The sequence below is a fragment of the Acanthaster planci genome, unplaced genomic scaffold (genome assembly GCF_054643075.1).
Source record: "Acanthaster planci isolate LZ-2023a unplaced genomic scaffold, COTS_SCS Contig5, whole genome shotgun sequence".
NCBI lineage: Eukaryota > Metazoa > Echinodermata > Asteroidea > Valvatida > Acanthasteridae > Acanthaster > Acanthaster planci.
In genome coordinates, this window is record NW_028257629.1 from 15952 (window position 1) to 36070 (window position 20119).

A 20119-nucleotide genomic window follows, 5' to 3' on the forward strand; every position below is an offset into this window, starting at 1 on the left:
TACAACTTTTGGGTTATATTTTGAGGGACATGCAGTACATGCATAAAAAAAAATTATTTCAGAGATGTAGTTGACATTTCTATGCTGACAAGTGACGTGCTCAAGATCAGACATGGTGGGAATAAATATACTTTGACCTAGGCCTACATTGTCAGTAGCAAAATATCATTTCCTAGGGGCAGTGCGGATCAGCAGTCTTCAACACAGATCAGCTGAGGACCATCTAAATGTTGAGAATGATCTTCCTGGCCTCAGGCTTGTGGCCACACGCATGGTTATGTAAAATTACTATCTGAAAAACACTGCATTCTATGGGGCTGTTGTTCATGATACACCAGCAGTATTGAAGGCGAGAGTTTTTTAAGTTGACTCGGATGTTCGGACCCGCTGACCTTCCGGATTCAGAACTGAAAACAAAATTAATTTTTGAGAAGTCTCGGATCCACCGACCACTTGAACAGTGAATCGATACAAGTGTAAAAGATTTCTTTCTCAGCTGTCTGACCGCCGGTGATGTCTCCGGTCCTCGGCTGCTAAGTAGTAGGGGATACTGCTTCTTCTCTTCTCTTCTCTTCTCTTCTCTTCTCTTCTCTTCTCTTCTCTTCTCTTCTCTTCTCTTCTCTTCTCTTCTCTTCTCTTCTCTTGTATCGTCTTCTTCCCTCCCACTTTAAGACCTTTATTTGTTTTTCTTGAGATTATAGTAAATACCTTTTTCCGTTTTTTCTGTCCTCTACAATTTGTCTTAAAAATCCAAGCACCAACTTATTAGAAAAATGCTCGCCTTACTTTGTGAGTTACATGTACATGCATCTGTAATGGGAAACAATGGCCCTGTGGAGATAATCCTGGTTCAAAGTGATTTATGACGCTTCTTTAGAGCCGGGAAAATAAGAAAAAAGGAAACTGAGACCAAATTCAAATGTACTTCTCAAACAGTGGTATCAATGATAATTTTAGTTCACTCTCAGTCACGGAAGAGAAATAACTTTGGTTGGAACTCAAATGGAAAGGATGAGACTTGTTCATATTGTTTTTTAAAAATGGTTCGATAGAAAAAAAATAACTTCAAACGAAAAGACACGCGTACGCAGCACTATTGACAAATATCTCTAAAAGAAATCCAAAAATCAACCGTGAAGCTGACACTTGTTGGGTATTAAGTGCACTGACTCATGAACAGGTAGCTGGACTTATGTGTGGCCTTTGTCTGCACGGTCTGCTAAACAAATTGCATGTGGGGTGGCTAATTAAACCACACATAAGCATGTAGTGAGAGCCAGGGGCTTAGGCCAGCCTGAGAGTATACACAAAAGGACAGAAGTGGGAGCTGCTACTAAACAAAGTGGGTTGCTATATATACAGGGGCGTATATCTCGGGGGAGGGGGTATATACCCCACACAAACATCCCTCAGAAAGGGGTGGGTGGGATATTGAATCACCCCCCCACCTATTCCGCCCCCCCAATTTCCGGCACAAATTTACGCCACTGGTTACTATATAAGCCTGCTCGGAATAAATGCATGGTAACTGAAATGTGCTCCTGTACACATCCACCTTGCATTAAATATGCTTGTGGTTGTTTGAACCGTTTGGTTTCCATTTATTCGGATATTTGAATCCCCCCCCGGGCAGTGGAAGGGGTCCTACTGGACCTAAATAGAATAATTCAATCCCAAAGCACGCTCCTGATCCAGACCTCTTTAATATCCCTGAAACATGTAAAATGCACACATCCTCATCCCTCGGAAAGACCACAAAGATTACACCCCCCCCAAAAAAAAAATTGTTTTCCGGATCCGCCCTTGCTTCAGATGGGTCAAGGACGGGGGAGTGTGTGAATGATGGCGAGATCAAGATAAAAAAAAAGAGAAACTCCTTGGAACTGCATGAGCTGCAGCCTGCCATGGATTTGAAGATAGTATTAGGAGGAATAATATGCCCTAGAATGCGACTTCCAATTAATTTCTTCCCGCCAACCATCTCAAAAAGATGAATTTTGCTGTTCTTCAATCAAGCAATAGGTGAAAATAAAAGCTCTCCGCAGGGCAGGCCTGCAGGAGGGCCGTTCATCTGCGTACACTAGCCGCGCCTGAGCACACAAAGGTTCTTGTTACAACATACGGGAACTTGTCAGCTGGAATTTTGCGGCTTTCTATTGGCTAGCTTATTTCCCAGAACGTGGTCCGCCGTCTTTCCGAATCCAACCCTGTACACGCATTTTGATTGGACTCTGTATGTACATGTCATTGTTCCTTTCAAATTGAATACGTAACTATGAAATATCAATAATTAAAAAAAAAAGAAAAATTCAAAAATATTGTTGTAATGAATGTACTTGTCGCATTATCTTTTTAAACTCACAGAAATAAATCAAAATACACTTTGAACATCTGGAACGATTATTCCAATTGACCAATCAGCCGATGTCTTATGCACAGAAAACAGGCTTCATCGAGAATGCCGGGATTTCACATCGTGCATTGATGACAAGCATTATAGTGTTCAGGTTTCCAGATTTCAGGGTGCGCAAAATTTTATTTTGTTGTGCGCTGTGAGGATTAAAGTGGGTGAGTGTGTTACTCTATTAGTTCAGAAACTTCATCTTTAATCTTATGAAATACAAATATTGCCTTCAAATGACAGAAAATTAGGTAGGCCTATCACTCATTCCCGTGCCGTAATCATGATGTAGGCTTAGGCCTACAAATTACAATGTACATGTAGGCTTAGTACTACCATGGAGGTAGAATTCTACCTCCATGGTACTACTGCCTACCAATGTCAGATCATATTGGCAATTATGGAAATGCTAATTGCTATGGAAGTAATGGGTAACGTTAGGCCATCTGTTCCTTGCTGTATGGTTTAGCCTAGTCCGAGTAACTTGGACCCTACAAAATCGTCTTTTCTAAAAGTAACATTTGGACCTGGTCGGACGATATTATAGGCTCCACATTCCACATGTTCCATCATGTGCTGTTTTTGTAGTGTTAATTCATTTCACTCAAACTGACTGGTAGTTGTACCCCAAGTCAAAATCCTCCGAATAAACCTTTTTGACGTTCGCAATGTATCATGTACATTGACAAACAAGCAATGCATTTTATGCGCAACCAGCATGCCTAAGGGGAGTAAGGGGGAAGTGAACCACTCAGAAATCAATTTACAGTTTGCTACGGAAATTTTTTTATAGGCCCTTAGGCCTAGGCCTACCTGCACATCAGCTCACAGATGCATGTGTGTTTCAGATTATTCGTGTTATACAAGAAACATTCAAATAAGTTTTGAAATGTTTATAAGAAGAAATCACCCTTAATTTTTTTTTAAGGGCACCATTCACTCTACATGCTGAAAATGAACGTGACCGGTCAATGCAGGATAAATGAGCTGAAAGTCTTGATTTTGATTGGACAATACAAAAGTGTTAATATTCACAATCTTAGTCAAAGCATGGTCCATGACAAAAAGTGGTGTTGTTGGAAGGGATTCTCTAAATTTTCTTTTTCTGCCAAGCTTTAAACTTCAAAGTTTTTAAATATCCTTGTCCCAAATCAATAATGCAACACTGTGTCATAAGGGGATGGCTTGAATTGGCGTATGAAATAAAAATGGAAACAGACTGACATTTTGCAGGTACACTTGACCCCATAAGGATGTGCATAAAATGCATTGCCATTGCATGTTTGTCATCCAAACCTGTAATGGATTATGAACGCCGGAAAGGTTTATTCACCTCTAAAACTGTCCTTAAAATGTCTAATGCGCCCTTCCATGGATTAACTGAGAATCGAAGATTCTAATAATGATAATATGGGTTATTCACTTTTTCGAATCGAAAACTGTCGTGTCAACGAGCTCAATTTTCCCTCAAATAGTGATTTGAACTAGGCCTAGGCCCAATGTTGATGTCCTGTCAACGACGTCATGGTGCATGTACATGTACGTTGGCCTAGCAGACCATTCACAGAAAGCATGCTGTCACCGTGACTTCAACAGGACATCAACATACAGTTCAAATCACTATTTGAGGAACGATGGTGTCTTCAAGCTCATCAACAAGAGCGTTTCCGAGTAGAAGGGGAAATTTTCTCTTTTTTCCCATATTTGAGTAAACCATATTATCATTAGTGGAATCTCCGATTCTCACTCAATCCATAGACGGGTGCATTAGACATTTTAAGGACAGTTTTAGTGGTGAATTTGGAGGATTTTGACTCGGGGTAGGGGCCATTTTGAGTGACATGAATTAATGGAAGTAAGCCTGTTTGATATGACGATATTTTACAATATTTCAATATGTTGTTGATATCGGATATCATATCGTTCGTAAAAACACTTATCGTGCAAATCGATACTGCGCCCACATGCCGCACACGCACACAGCCGTTTTCCAATACTCAACTTCATCTCCATCTCAGGCTTCGTCTCCAAAACCAATTCTCGATTGTAGGCCTAAAGCGTTTCAGTTTCAATTAAATTGAAGAACTGTAATGTCTGGCTCTTTTGCATCTTACTTGATGTTTTGCGCCTCTATCAAACTTGCTATTGCGCTTACAACTTCAAAGTCAGGTAGTAAAATACAGTTGAAGCCTTAACGGAGACGAACTCAAGTATTGGAAAATGGCCTACATGTACATGTTAAGTTCGTTCAATAAGGCGACCCCCAAAATGGTCAAAGCGCACATGCATAGCCAAAGAGGGGTCCCTGGTATTGATGTCCTCAACCACATGCATGCATCAGTTGGGCAGTGTGGGGATTGTCGCTTGATGCTTTTAGGCAACCGCAGCAAAGGAAACCAAAGGATTTTGTGGTCTTGTAGAAAAGGGACCGAGCGAAACATGCCGACTTATGTGAGAAATAAATGACGACTTATAGAAATGAGGTGAGGGCATCAATACCACTGTACCCAGTAGCTCCTCTAGTAACACGCATGTGCTTTTTCCATTTTGGGGGTTGCCTAATTGAGCAAACTTTACTGCAAATGTGGGTGGGGAAATGGCTTTTTCCATACGGTGCCATGATATGATGATAATTTAATGTCCACAATTTCCATGTTGAAATTTGCTTTCCACCAGCATATAAGAGTTCTAAATGTACAGATAATACAAAGGCCTGTACATGTTTTTTTTTTAAACGTGGCTCTCGAGACATAGTGGTTATGGTCGTGTTTATTTTATGAATGGAAAATGACGTCATCACGATAATATCAGATATTGCAATATTTTTGATGATATCGTGATATGAAATGAATATCAAACGGGCTTGATGTACAGGTAGTATTAATTTTAAATACAATACATGTACACATGTTCATGTATATACATTTAGAAGTATAGTCTACATGTGGCCCCAGCCACGCATTACAACTACATGTAGATGTTGAGAATGCTGTTCACAATAAACAAACAAGGCAATTTGAGCTCATTTTCACATATTTTGGATTGTCTGTGAGACAGCTCCTTTTAATTTGCCTCTCAACAATTTTTTACCTTTTGCCACCTGTCACCGCTTCTTCTTGCGTGTGCTTGCTTGCTCTGAATTCCCACAAGAGCCTTGAAAAACTGCACATGTGTATTTACATACGTGTGTATTTGATATATTTTTTTAAAATGGAGCACAATTTCAGGGCAAGAAATGTACTGCATGTATTCGTTTTTCAAAAATTGTGGAAATGCAACAAAATAAACATTTCTTTTTCTTCATTTTGTTCATATTGCTGTTGCAGTTTGGTTATGAAGTGTCCTAAAATTGGGGACTAATTCAGGATGAAATTTACCTTTCAATGAAATTTACCTCCCAAAAATCCTACCATATTCTGATAATGCACCTATCATTTGTCATACACAAATAGCTACAGCACTGAGGTTTATACCTTGGAGGACATCATACTCTTGTCAATAATATGCAAACATGCACATGTACATTAGCATAAAAAATGGGCATAAAAAGCATGAAATGGGGCACAAAGGAGCATTTAGAAGAACCGCATTAAAAATTGCATTGCATGGGCCCTTGAAGTATCTCCACATTAACTGCTGTCAGAGTTGTTTTTATGTCAAAGCTTTTGAATTGCATTTGTCTTTCATTGACAGTTTTCTTCACAGAGGGATTTGCCACAGTTACAAGTTACGGTATACCAAACTAACCATAATGTGAAAGAACATTTCTCAGAGGTACATGTAAGAACCCTGCCAGATCTCCTACCGCCAATAAAATGAATTCTCCTGAAGGACTGAAAGAAAATACCTCCAACAATCAAAACCAAATCACGACCTCACCCCCAGTTGTTGCTGTAGGCGATCCCATGATGTCTCAGATGCATTCACCAGGCAGCAAGACAGCACCCTTTGCTCAACAGCAACAACAGCAGTTAATACGCATCCAACCTCAACAAGGACAGCAGGTGTTGCAGCAGAATGTTGTTCGTGTTTCACCACTTACCCAGTCGGCAACTCAGCAACCACAAACAATTGTGGTGATCGGCGGAAGCCCACAGAGACTTCAGGCACAACAAAGTACATCACTTGTACAGACAATGCAGCCTTCATCTTCAACCTCATCTGATGTCAAGCCAATACAGGAGCATGGTTATGCTGTGAATGCAGTAAAAACGCCACTCACACATCACGATTATGCATTGCCTAAACCTCAGACTCAGACCTCAGTGGAATCAGCTACAGCTAGTGGTCAGCTGATACAGCAGCCAGGACAACAAAGCCAGACTTTGGTCACTCAGCAAACTACTATTTCTCAGCAGCACCAACCTGGAGCTGTACAAGTTGTCAGGCAAGGTCAGCAAACAACAGGAGTTCAGCAACTTAAACCTCTTACTGCAACACTACAAGGTGGGCAATTAGTCATCAATCAGCAACAGCTCATTCAAGGTAGTCAGCCTAATCAGCCTGTCACTCTGCGCCTGCAGATGAAAGATATTAGCTCCTTGCAGAGAAACGTTAGCAAGCTACAGCAACCACTACCAGCCAAGGTGACCACTGTTGTGCGGCAGGCCCCGCCCAAGCAACAGGCAGCATCCATGGCATCTCAATCCCAGTACATTATTACAAATGTCAGTAATAGCTCTCAACTGCAAGGAGTAACTGGTGCCCAACAAATAAAAATTGTACCATCTACACAAGTCCAGCAACCACAACAGCATGTAGTCAAGCAACTTCCAGGTGGTGGATTTGCCTTAACAATTCTACCTAGTACAGTAGTCAGCTCAGGAACTACCGTCACTAAAGCTGTCACAATTCCGACCAGTCCCCAGTCAGTCCGGATCATTGGCTCAACACAGTCTTTGCAAAGTCAATCCACAGTTGGAAGTATTACAGCTGCAAGTTCTGCAACCGCCTGCTCATCCCCTAATTTATCTCTCTCCATAGCTCCCACACGAATGATAACCAAGACAATTACTATCCCAGCTGGTCAGCAGATTTTCCATCCAGGCGTAGCTGTGCTCTCCAAGTCAACTTCAGAAACTACAAAACTAATTACTAAGCCCACAACTGCCGAGACCATCCAAGCCATTGCCAGTCACACTGTCACAAAAGCCCTCACTGTCCCTGCAAAATTACAGACTGTTCATGCAGTTGTTTCTGCCCAGACTTCTACTCCTACAGTCACTGTAGCCCCAAGCATGAATGCCATCCGTTCTGTTGTCCCAAATCAAACTGTCATTCAAACACCCAGTATTTCCTCTACTCAGCAGACTGGCTGTGCTACAGCTGCAATCCAACCTACTTTGTCAAATGTTGCTACATCTGCCTCTGCTCAGACTGCAAGCATTTCTAAGACAACCACAGCAGCAACATCTCAGCCTTCTTTCACTGTTACAAGTGTGGGAAAAATAAAAATTAATAGATCCAGCCCTGCAACCACTCAAACAGGTATCACTGCTTCAGCAGCACTTCAGAAAGCTGCTGCAAACATTACTGTTTCTGCTTCGCCAAACCAGACAGCAAGCACAGTTCAGGTCAACAGTAGTTCCACTAAAAAACTTCCCAACATAATACGTAGCCCTACAGCCAGCCAAACTTCAAAAACTGTCAAGCAAACTAAAGCCAAGGCAGTTACTCAACACACAACCAAGACATCAGCTATTAAACCCATTCAAATACCTGGACAGGCAGTAGGCCAACAGTCTGGACAGATCTTAATCATGGTGAATCCAGGAAGTAGTACATTAGAAGAGGTGCAGAAGATTGCTCAAGAAGTCAGTAAGCTCAAAGGACAGCCCAGATCAGCAGAAAATGTGCAGAAACTGAAAGATCTCCAAGCTCGTGTACGCCAACTTCAAAATTCTGTGCAGACTGTAAGAACAAAGGTAATTAATCATGCTCTTTGTACTAACATTTCAGGACAGACACTTTGGATGCAAGTGATTCATTTTTAAAAATACCATGAAGGTTAGACAGCCTGACCTTTTAAACTTGTTTCTTAGAGGCAAAACTGAACAGTTTTTCTGGGATTTGATTACATTGTTTCAAATCCAGTTTTAGAGAATGGATAGGCTGTAATATCCTAACCTTTGGTTCAGTTAACATCTATATCGAACCAAGATTATTATACCTTTTGAATGCCTTCAATTATCTGTGAAAACTTACTCATTTTAATGTTTTCATGAGGCCGTTTTCTTGGTTGCCCAATTGCTTTCATTTAACCAAAACCACATTGCACTTCTTCAGCACAATGCCTCAGGTGTACCCATACAGCCTGTGTTGGTGTCCGTCCCAGGCCAGCAAAGTACTACACAGAAAGGTTCCTCTCCATCCATGCAGTCTGAAACCAGCAAAGGAGAGCCAAGTGCCTCAGGCAGTAGCAAGCGAGAAGGCAAGAAGCACAAACTCCAGGAAAAAGCCAACCGTATTGTGGCTGAAGCCGTGGCAAGAGCGAAGGCGTCAGGGCTGCAGAACATCCCCAAGGTAATGGCTGATGTCTCACTGCCAGAGGTCAACTTGGATAAGGAGAAAAAAGCTAAAGAGAAGAAAAAAGTAAAGACCAAGGAGCCCAAAGTGAAGAAACCACCAAAGCAGCCAAAGGAAAAGCAGCCACCAAAACCCAAAGTGGTTAAGAAGAAAGCACGACCAAAGAAAGTCCCACCCAAGTAAGTCATTGTGTATGAATGTAATGGAGTGCCTTGCATTTGCTACTTTAACCCTCCTTTGGTTTTACAGCACAAATGTGCACAAATGCCCACAGTCACTGGTGAGCATGTATTTTCTATACGGAGCTCAAACATGCACAGGTTCAGTGTGTACACAGTAGGTTGCCAGCACAAAATGACCCAGGGTGTTCTGTGCAGTCCTCTTCACTGCATTTGGTTTACTGCACAGTTATGCACACGAAACAGTGAAGCATGGTTGTTGGGCAGCACAAAAGTGCAATCTGATATTCCTGTGAGGGACTGTTGGGGCAGTGCACAACACAACACAGCTGTGCTTCTTTGTGGTGTTCACCAAATGACCCAAAGAGTGACTTCAGCATAGGAAGGTTAAAAGAGTTACTAAAATTGATATTCTTTACTATTGTCACTTTCAGAACATGCGTGTAAGTACGTAAGAGCTCTTGTGTACTTCCTGCACTCTTGCTGCTTGTTATCCTTCACTGAAGCATAATGTAAAAGTTGCATTATATTAAAAAATCCTTTGATAAAACCTAGCAGTAAGGGAGCATCTCGAAATTCAGAATGCCTAGAATGTGCTTGGTGTTCCCAAAGTGAAACACTCCGATGTTCCTTTGGGATTTGTTTGTTTTTTGAGTGTTAGTTCAAAGATGGGTTCCTGTGTGAGGCAAAACTAGAACATACAGGAACACTGTATATAATGTATGTATATTATATGTATACCCATCTTGTATATAATACAAGATGGGTATTTCAAATAGGAAAGTTCCAAGGGACTGTGAATGTTCCCAACTTTTGAGGCACTCCCTAAAACCACATTTGGCCATACATGACAGACTTTAAAGGGAAACACTATTACATGCATGTACTTTGAAAGAGGTTTCGCTTTTTTACAATGTAGGTTTGACATACATGTATGATCCACAAAACTGAAACCAGACTATAGAATTGTACAAAAAACAAATCATTATGAGTTCAGTGGTAAGAATGATTTTACTTGGCTCATGGAATCATACATTTTCTGTCGCTGAATGAAATTGTTCTTACCATTGCTTGAATGTGAAACAGTCGGTATTTGTTTTATGCAGTAATTCCACGAATCTTTGTCATTTCCTTTATGAGAACAAACGGTCCTCTCTTACCAATGTCTGCCATTTTGCAAAACAGATGCATGTCTGAAGCTGGTTGTACTGTGCTTTGTTAGACTGATTCCTGTCCCTGTGTTATTTTCTTCTTTCTTACTTGGAATGAAATACCCGAAATGGGATGGGAACCAGTCAAATGAAATAAAGTTTTATTGAATGAGTACCATTGACTCGGACGATGGTTCATTAAGTGCTCTGCGATACACCGATCAATTGATGACAGGGATTTATGCAGGTATCATTTAAAAGCTATTATGTTGAAGAAAAAGATTCCAAATATGAATTTCCATTGCCCATAAAGACCAAAGCTACTGCAGATGTTTTTCTTTTGATCAAAGGAGTTGTCATCCATTAAAAATTCCAGGTTTTATAATGACCAGCAACATGTAATATCAGTAGAATGCGACATTTTGATTCCAGAGGCACAAATTTCATGCAAATAAACATAAAATAACACCACAGCATAAACTGCAGTTGATTCCTTTTTTTTTTTGGTCCATTTCAGGAAAATTCCTGCAGCTGCACTGGTGAGGCTTAAGAATAAGAGGAAGCACATGAATGATTCCTCATCTTCAGGCTCTGAGGCTGAGGATGCACTTCTGGTAAAAGCCTTGCCAGATGACGACGCATATATAGAGGTAAGAACCAGATGCCTACTCTACAAGGAGCTGGCATATTTTGGACCAGGGGCTTCCCCAACCCCCAAGAACTTGGCTGTCCCGTGTATGAATTTTTAAAAAACGTTGCATGCATATAAAGTCACTTCTTATTCGTACAAACATGGAATTTTAACTCAATTTGATGAATGGTTTTGTTGGAACAGTTATAGGTAACATATCGCCCACCCTGCGTACATTGAGCACGGCAAAAAAGTATACATTTTTTGCTGACCTGTCACAAAAAATAGGCACTGCCTCACCGTAAGGAGTTACTTTTGAAGAGTCTTAACTTGGTTCTTATGCTGTACTGTTTGGACTTCCAGATGGGCCTAAGACTGGCAAAGGTGTTTCAAACTTTTCCCAAGTCTCACATTGATGTCTTTGCTGGCGGTATGGTGCAAACACAATATTTACACCCTACAAAATGTCACAAATTTCAAATGTGTAACAATAAAAAAATGCCAGTTTTTTTACTGCACAGTGCCAAGGCTTGTGTTTATTCATTGCAAAATACATGAAAATCTGTCCTTTTTGATTTGCCAAATTTTCTTTTCAGTTTTCATGGATTCTTGATTCATTTAGATTTAACCCATGTTTTGCCAGACCCATTGAAATACCTTTTGATTTGTTCAGTAAAAATGCAAGTGGTTTCTTGGGCCTTCAGTAAGTTCCACTGTTGTATGCTTTTCAGAAAAAGTCAAAGTAAATGGCAGAAATTTTTGTGAATATTAATTTTATTGTAATTCCAGTGGCCCTGTTACTCAGTCTTTTACAAGTTTTTGTATGTTTTTCCATCTCCCAACATCATGTTGGTCTTGGCACACTGACTATAAGTATTATTCTTGCAGTTGCAAATTCTTTACAGGGTTGACTTCACTTTGCAGGGACTAATCGTTTTTGTTCACCAATGTTGGATTAATGAATTGCAAGGTTAATAAGTATTTGTCTCTGTGGTGTTCTTTCCTATTTCCCATGACTACGTATTTCCAGTGCTCTATGAGGTAATGTTTGAAGATGCTTATACTGTAGTCTGGTAGTAGGCCTACGGGTACGTGTAGCATTGTTGGACTCGTGTGCAGTGGTAGGTAATGGATTTATAAATCACTATCATCCACTGCTTTACCTGTCCTATATTGGCTTGGTCTTTCCATTGTTTACTGCACTAGATTCTGATTACAGCAAATTCATCAAACTTTTTAAGAAAAATTCATATGTGTTCAGAATTAGTAACCAATGTATTTTACCACTGGTTGAACACACAGAAAAGAAGGTCCAGTCGTAACACTAAACGTAAACGGTATGACGTTGCCTATGAATTCAACATTACGGATGAAGACAGCAGTGACAGTGACAAGAAGGATTCAGACAGTAACATGGAAGTGGATGTGGTAACGGTGGCACCTGCTGTAGCACCAGCACAGAATGAATCTGCAAAATTCTTTGTGGTAAATTTGGGGTTTTCTTCATTCTATCTGGTTGCGTTATCGGTAATTGATTGAACAGGTGCTTCTGTTAAAGATGCCAATGAAGTTCAAATGAACATTTGATTAACTTGAACTCTCTTTATGTTTCCAGACTGTAATTCCATTGTTGAAATATATGTAGCACTTAACGGTCCACTTAACTACTTTCACATGATAATATAATGTAGGACAGCAGTGAAAAGTATACGTATCTCATCCCGAAAAACAAAACTTAGTTACTACAGTGGAATGCCGCTATAACGAAACCGCAATACCAAAGGTCGGTTTTACTGAACATACCCCTTAGTGTCCCAGTTTTATGTGCATATTTACCACACTCTGAATCTTTGCTTCAAAGAAAGAAACCTATTCAGGACAGGTAATAGGAGAGCACTATGTGGTTTGGGTAAAACCTTTTGTGTTAGCTCAAAATATACCCACTTCAAGTGTGTTCACTTTACTTCAATTAGGCTAATCTGAAAGTTAAGGAAGGAAGATTATATTTTTAAAAAATTAAAGATCATGGGGCACGGTCTGAATCATTCGTGGGGACATGAACATGTAAATGTGCTTTGCATGTGTGCACTGTTTGCAGGTAGACTAGCCACCAAGTTGGTGCATTTAACACAGGCGACTCTTACTGCTTCCAGTATAGGGAAATCTTGGTTCATTTTATTGCCAAAAAGGCAAGGGATTCGCTTCGAATAAAAACTCGGAAACAAAAAAAAATACAGATAGAAAAGTTTGCAAGTTCAATCGCAGAAACCTTTATGTTTTATTTCGCTAGTTTTGATTGTTCAGAACAACATGAACCAACTTGAGTTAACCCCTTCGTTCTGGGAGACGGTAAGAGCCGCCGTACAAATTGAGATCCTCGGCCCGCTTTTCAGCTATTATTCTCGGCCCACACTCGAGTGCACACGGTGAAAGAAGGCAGACCCTGGCTCTTGTATATATGGTGATTGCCCTTTGTGTGTAGCCCAGAAATGAAAAAACCAAATTTGCAACATAATCACCAGCTTCACAATAGTCCCCACTTTGAAAAGAGGCAACGGTAATGTGGAAGCGTTAATAGAGCCGCATGCCACCCAACAATGAGCCTTTTCACTGTGTCATTCAAAGCTTGCAGAGCACGCAGGGCCACAAACTGAGAATTTGCAGTTTGGCAGGTGGCCTTCCTGACCAAGCGAGGCTGGAATTCTTGGAGTTGGCTTTGGGAAAAAAATTCCTATCGTCAAGGGGTTAACAACCTCAGTCATGTACCAAAATGGCTCCAGCACTATAGAATGGTTTCCAGTCTATCCATTATAGTTCTGATCTAGCAGCAGGAACAAGCGAATTCCTCACAATCCAGTGAATAAAATTGAGAAAATGTGCAAGTTCTGTACACATTGCTCACTTTTTATAATAAGAATTTTGTGCATGAGCTTGATCAATTATCTCCCTGTTAACATTTTCTTTTTTTCAGGAAAACCCTGATGAATCTGAAGCCAACCTTGTTGAAAAGATTCTGTCCTCCCGCATTTCAAAGAAACCCCAACTGCCTGGTGAGGCCCAAGTTGGCGAGATAGAGGAGTTTTATGTCAAGTACAGAAACTTGTAAGTTCCTCCAATTTGAAGTCTATAAGGTTTACTGCTGGGCGATCAGTGAATTTTGCTAATCAATTAATCAAACACGAACAAATCACAATTATTAAACCTTAACACTCCTCAATCCTTCACCTGTTGGAGGACTGTTACAGTTAATCACGAGTAGTGGCAAAAATTCCAAGACGTGGTGTCAACACATGAATATGGTGCTTTCATCAGTTTCATTGAAGAAATTATGCACAAGTATAATGCACACTATGCAGTAGCAAGTGCCAGGGCATGTTTGTTTTTCTTTGTTTCCGCTTTTATGTTATTTCATTAATTCTGAAATCTGGAAAGCCAGTGGCAGTATTCTCTGTAGCTGCTATAAAATTATCACGATTACATACAGGTACAGGTTATGCTGGAACGGTTGTGGCTTGAGCTCCAGTTCGATCCGAGTACATTGGATGACTACATGTGACTAAGGGCCATTTTTCAACTTTGTCTCTCTCTGAGGCTTCGTCTATAAAAACCAATCCCTGATTGTAGGCCTGAAGCATTTTAATTAATTAGAAGTACTGTAATGTTTGGCAATTTGGCATCTAACTTGATATTTTGTGGCACTGTCAGATTTACTATCGCGTTAACAACTTCAAAGCCAGGTAAAAAAAAAAACATTTGAGGCCTGCGACAGAGCTGCAGTCAAGTATTAGAAAACAATATAGTCCGCCAAAAAGCAGGATGCCTGGCCGCCGATTCCATTCTGAACATGTGTAGGACTATTTCACTAAATCTTTGTTGTGGATGCTCTAATACAGATTGCAGATTCCTTCAGTTTTTAAAATAAAAAAAGGTGCTAGCTTGTCTGAAACTGTTAGAATAGAATAGTTCTTGCCCTTTAAAAGGGGGGAAATTTCTGATTACTCAATTACTTTTATTCCAGATTCTCACGTTATGAAGTTCTAAATAACCTCCCTAAACTTCTCAATGGTATAGCCCACAGACATTGTTGTTCAGCCTTCATTCATTCTTTGAGCATGTGAGGCAATATGAATAATTCATCACAAACCGATGGACGGATTACTGGCCAATGATTGCAGCCACAGTCTCCCGGACGTCATTTTTTGCACTGCTAAACTGGGTGGCTATCTGGCACACTTTCTGAGATTCGGGCTGCACACAGCATGCAGTGCGGCCATGTGGTTGGGTTTCAGTGCCCGTCTGTCTCAAAGGGCATTCTGTCTGAACTTTTGAGGTCTGCCAGTGCAGTAAGTGATGGCATTCGAGCATTACCTTGGGAAATTTTCATTTGGGTAAAATGTGTTTTTTCACAAGTGTTTTGAGTTCAATCCCATTACGGTGGATAGAATGGAGCAATAATTCTAAATTTTACAAAATAAGGTAAACAATACTGGAAATCAGAATTTCACACGGAGAAAAATTGTTTCATTCATTGAACATGAAGTATAACGGTTGAGGCTTTACTCATCGGACCCACCAAGCTAATTATTCTACAAACCCTTCACTAAGTGTGGAAAGAAATTATGAAACGGAGAAACTTCCAAGTGTTTGAGGATGGGGCAGTAAGGCTGTTCTACATTTACTTGTTTCAGTCACAAAGTTCAAAACTCCAAGACACAAAATAAATAGCATCAAAAAATGGATCTGTGCATTATTTGAAACATCCAGATTGTTCGGAATAAATTTATGAACTCATGAACTACAAGTAGTTTACTTCCTTTCAACATGACACAGAAGCCTTGAATACTTGCAGTTGGCAACGCTTGGTACATTTTTGGACTAAGTTTAATAGTAGGAAAGGCTAAAGTTCGTTGAATTGAACTGCCGCCGGCCCAGTCAACCACAAGCCTGTCAGTGGGGATTGCCAAAATAAAGCAGGTGTGCCCTGGATCATGATCATGTACAATGTGGTAGTGTGGATAACTTAATTGGTACTCCATAACAATCACTACTCACATATATTTCTACAGTTACTACATGTAATCGTCCTGGCGCGATTAATTGATTACTTGCAAATCCATGAGTAGTGAAATGAGTAGGAGAAACTAATCATGATTAATCGAGAAAATCGCCCAGCGGTAATAAGGTTCGTATAATCTTCATTAGCTTCAAATCTTGTAATACAAAGCTAGTGTTTGAAATCTCCATTTTCTTTGAATAGTCAAAGTCTCAAATAAAGTCAGTTTAAAAGAAACTGTTTTGTGAGACAAGCCAACTTTCTCTTTTCCTGGCTCAAAGGGCAATGCATGTGACCAGTTTTCAGCCAAATAAGGTCACAATGCAAGGTATATGTGTGCACAAAATTGGCGCGCTTTAATGTGTACACATAGCCCATGCCCTCGTAGATAAGCATAGTCCACATAATTTTGGGGGTTTCTCATGTAACCTTTCTCACGCAGTTCCTACCTGCACTGTGAGTGGGCCACATTTGACAAGCTACAGAGAGGTGATCAACGCATCCATCAGAAAATCAAGCGTTTCCGTGCCAAACAACGTGCTCAACCAAGCTTCTTCACCGAAGTAAGTTGTAAAATGTTCTTGATTGCTGGAAGTTCTTGGATGCATGTCATCAGTACTGATTTGCTTTATTGCACAGAGACATGTTGCCTCAGTGTGAAAAAAATGCATGCTCCCCTTAACCACTTGCTGCCTGCCTTTTGTCCCCTTTGGTAATCCGCTCGCTCTAAATGCCTCAAACCGTGGTATACTGTTTCAAAACAATGCTGGATTATCTCTACTATTGAGAGGGAAAAATGTCGGTAATGCCCAGCAGCTCAGTCTTTTGTGCTGAGCACGGTCTTTTGTTATAAGGCCCAACTCTTTTGTCCCAGTTCCGGGTTCCCCGGCTCTGCATATAAAGCCTATGTACTTGAAAACAGGTCGCCCGGCAGGGAGTGATTAACACTCTGGCTAGTTCAGGCTCTTCAGGGTTAGCTTTGTCATGTAACTTTCTTCCATTTAAGACTCCATTGCTTAACCACTTCCTGCCGGGGACTCCGGAATCGGAGACGTATGTTTTGTATGCGTGGCCGGGGTCTCCAAACTTGGACAAAGGGAACAGGGCCCAGTAACAAAAGACCGTACTCCAAACAAAAGACCAGGCTGCTGGGCATTACCGGCATTTTTCACTCTCAAAAGTGGTGATAATCCAGCGTTATTTTGAAACTGTATACCAGGGTTTGGGGCATTGAGAGCAAGCGGATTACCGCCGGGGACAAAAGCGCTCCACCGCAGCGATAAGTCACACTGTACCGCTGCACACTAATCTGGCCCCTATTGAAAAGAGGTCAGCAGCACACTGTGGCAGGTTCGTGAACAAAAGAAAGTCACATAGCACCGCACAATCTGGGCTCTTTTTCCAAGGCTGCAGGCCTGGCTGAAATACTCGGGCGTCAGTGAAGGTCACCTGTCAACTTAGAGTAGTGCCTAAAGATTACTTCGTGCAGCTATAAACGTCAGTTAAATGAAATGATGAATTTTTTAAGAATTTTGAAAACGGAAAAAATGATAATTATGCCGGCCCAGCATCATCAACATTGATAAATACCCCAGTGCTAAGTGGTTAATAAACTTGGTCATCTGGCAAGCATGATTTGATGCTTTTGTTGACATGAAGGATTCCTTCTAAATTTCAGCCTGACGATGAAATGTTCAACCCAGATTACATCCAAGTAGACAGGATCCTAGATGTGGCTGTAACTGAGGACCCAGACACTAAGGAGAAGGTCACACACTACCTGGTGAAATGGCGCAGTTTACCCTATGAAGAGAGCACATGGGAGCTGGAAGAAGATGTGGATGATAACGTTGTCCAGTTCTTTAAGACAACGCTCAATCCACCACCCCCCAGTGAACGAGAGGTGGGTGTTCATTGTAACTTCGGTTTTCTTCTGAGTTTTCTTTTGGGGGGGATTCAGCGTGTCAAAAACATCTTGTTGGATGAAGACATTGGGAGATCAGATCTAATCACAAAAAGGGGCACAATATTCTTTGAAGTCAGATGTTTGGCCTGTTTTGTGTGTTATAACAATTCATGAAAGTCTTCATGTCAGTTATATCCAGTGGAGATGCGAATCTTGTTGTACTCCAGGTAAATGAAGCTAAGTAAAATTTAGAACTGTTGAGATTCTCTTCAGTGTAAAAGTGTCAAGCCAAAGTGAGTTATGGTTGTGAGAAGAAGACCCCAGGGAGTATATTCTGAAGAGTATGCAATATGTTGTAGATCTAGAATGACATACTTAACCACTTCATGCCGGGGCATTTCTCAATGTTGATGATGCTGGGCTGGCATGACTATCAAAATCCTTCAAAAATTCATCATTACTTTAACGGTCGTTTATAGCCGCACAAAGTAATCTTTAGGCACTACTCTAAGTTGACGGGTGACCTTCATTGACGTCCGAGTATTTCAGCCAGGCCTGCAACCTTGTAAAAAGAGCCCAGATTGTGCGGTGTCGATAATTCCCAGCAGCCTGGTCTTTTGTTCGGAGTACGGTCTTTTGTTACAGGGCCCTGTTTCCTTTGTCCGAGTTCGGAGACCCCGGCCACGCATATAAACCATCCGTCTCTGATTCCAGAGTCCCTGGCAGGAAGTGGTTAATATGCATCGAAGCTTAGTTTGAATTTTAGCTGCTAATACACTAATGGGAATCCATAGGAAAAAATGGTATAGTTTTCTTCAGTCAGCTGGCCTGAACTGATTTATTGCAGAGGATCGACAGGGCAGACCCAGATGACTGGACCAAACTTGAGGAATCACCTGTGTACAAAGGTGACAACACATTGAGGGATTATCAACTGGAGGGAGTAAATTGGCTCATGTTCAGCTGGTGCAACGGGTAAGTGTTTTAGCACTGTCTGTACAGTAAGCTGATGTAAGATGTCACTGGAATCCGTTCTTCTGTAGCTTGTTGATAGGAATCTAGTCTATAAGATACTCACTGGCAGAAGAGTGTCTGTTAGATATGTGCAGATTCAGGGATTAATTATGCTGGACGACACGTACCAGATATTGATCAATCAGCAAGTGGTTCGTATTCCTTCCTTCGGCTGAAAAAGTGGCACATGAAGTACTTGTACGTGTACCTGGGCAATGGGTTGGAGTCAGACAGAATGGAGATTCCTCCGGATTTTTCAAAAATCCGATGTTGGTTTTGCGGATTTTTGGGGTTTAACACTTTCGGTGGAATTTTTTGCAAAATGAGATTCATGTGAGACTTGGTAAAGTCTAGTACAGGCGATCAAGAAGTACACAAATTTATGTTACTCCCTCTGGAATACTATGGTGTGCTCATTGGGTACATGGGATGGTGGTGGTAAAAGTAATGGCAGAATGGGGTATATTGTGTATTCCCACTCATGTACAGGAATGTGTGCAGCAAGCCAGAACATAAGTGTGATTCAAACCAGCAACACACGCCATATATTGTGCAGGTGTTACTTGAGCAGCAAAATATGGAAGCTTTCTTGAGTTGTGTACGTACATGTACATGTGGTGGATCTGTGTGGCTTTCTACAGAAAATCGGTTGATTTTTGGGATGTTTCACAGGAAACACATGATTCTTGATAATTTGACATGGTATATCAAATAATTGACCAAGATGAGGGCCTGTCTGTTGATAAAGGTGCCAAAAATCCATGTAGATTTTTATGGTTGGAGACGAAGATGGATTGTGAATATGGCATCATGGTGAAGGGGAGACGATATACAGAGATTTCCTCGTAAAGATTGATAAGTTTAGGCATTGCAGATCCTTGTAGTATGATGTTGGAGGCTTAACCCTAACTGCCCAAAACCTGCCATACTCCAACAGCAGGTTTTGTGAGGTTTTGGCAGGTTTGGTACCGTACCTGAGGAACTTGTTGTTGACTTTTGTGAGACTTGGGATGAAAGGCCCAGGGAGATGGTGTTGGATTCTGTGTGATTTGGGACACACAGGGTTCATTGTGTGCAGTGTCTGGCTTGCTGTACCAATTGTTGGACTATGCTTGATTTTGTCAGGTTTGGTACTGTTCAGTGCAAGTCATCCTATACTGCATAGACCCATCCATACCATATCACTCAAACTCCAACGGGCTCATTCTGTTGGAGTTTATCAGGTTTGGTACACTACGCTGCATGTACAAGTACATAGA

The 20119-nt window shown here is 41.0% G+C and overlaps 1 protein-coding gene across 2 annotated transcripts in view; it reads left to right on the top strand.

Annotated features, from left to right (window-relative positions):
* Window positions 1-2450: 2450 nt before the first annotated feature.
* Window positions 2451-20119, top strand: part of LOC110974690 (ATP-dependent chromatin remodeler CHD9-like) — a 42292-nt gene continuing 24623 nt past the window's right edge. The window contains exons 1-9 of one of the 2 annotated variants that reach the window (XM_022226477.2): window positions 2451-2568; window positions 6095-8325; window positions 8687-9105; window positions 10774-10906; window positions 12190-12372; window positions 13859-13989; window positions 16383-16503; window positions 17619-17843; window positions 18694-18821. In XM_022226477.2, the coding sequence (XP_022082169.2) occupies window positions 6217-8325; window positions 8687-9105; window positions 10774-10906; window positions 12190-12372; window positions 13859-13989; window positions 16383-16503; window positions 17619-17843; window positions 18694-18821 (3449 nt within the window). In that variant the 5' untranslated portion in view covers window positions 2451-2568; window positions 6095-6216. The remainder of the gene's footprint in view (window positions 2569-6094; window positions 8326-8686; window positions 9106-10773; window positions 10907-12189; window positions 12373-13858; window positions 13990-16382; window positions 16504-17618; window positions 17844-18693; window positions 18822-20119) is intronic. The other variant, XM_022226478.2, reaches the window with a different exon arrangement.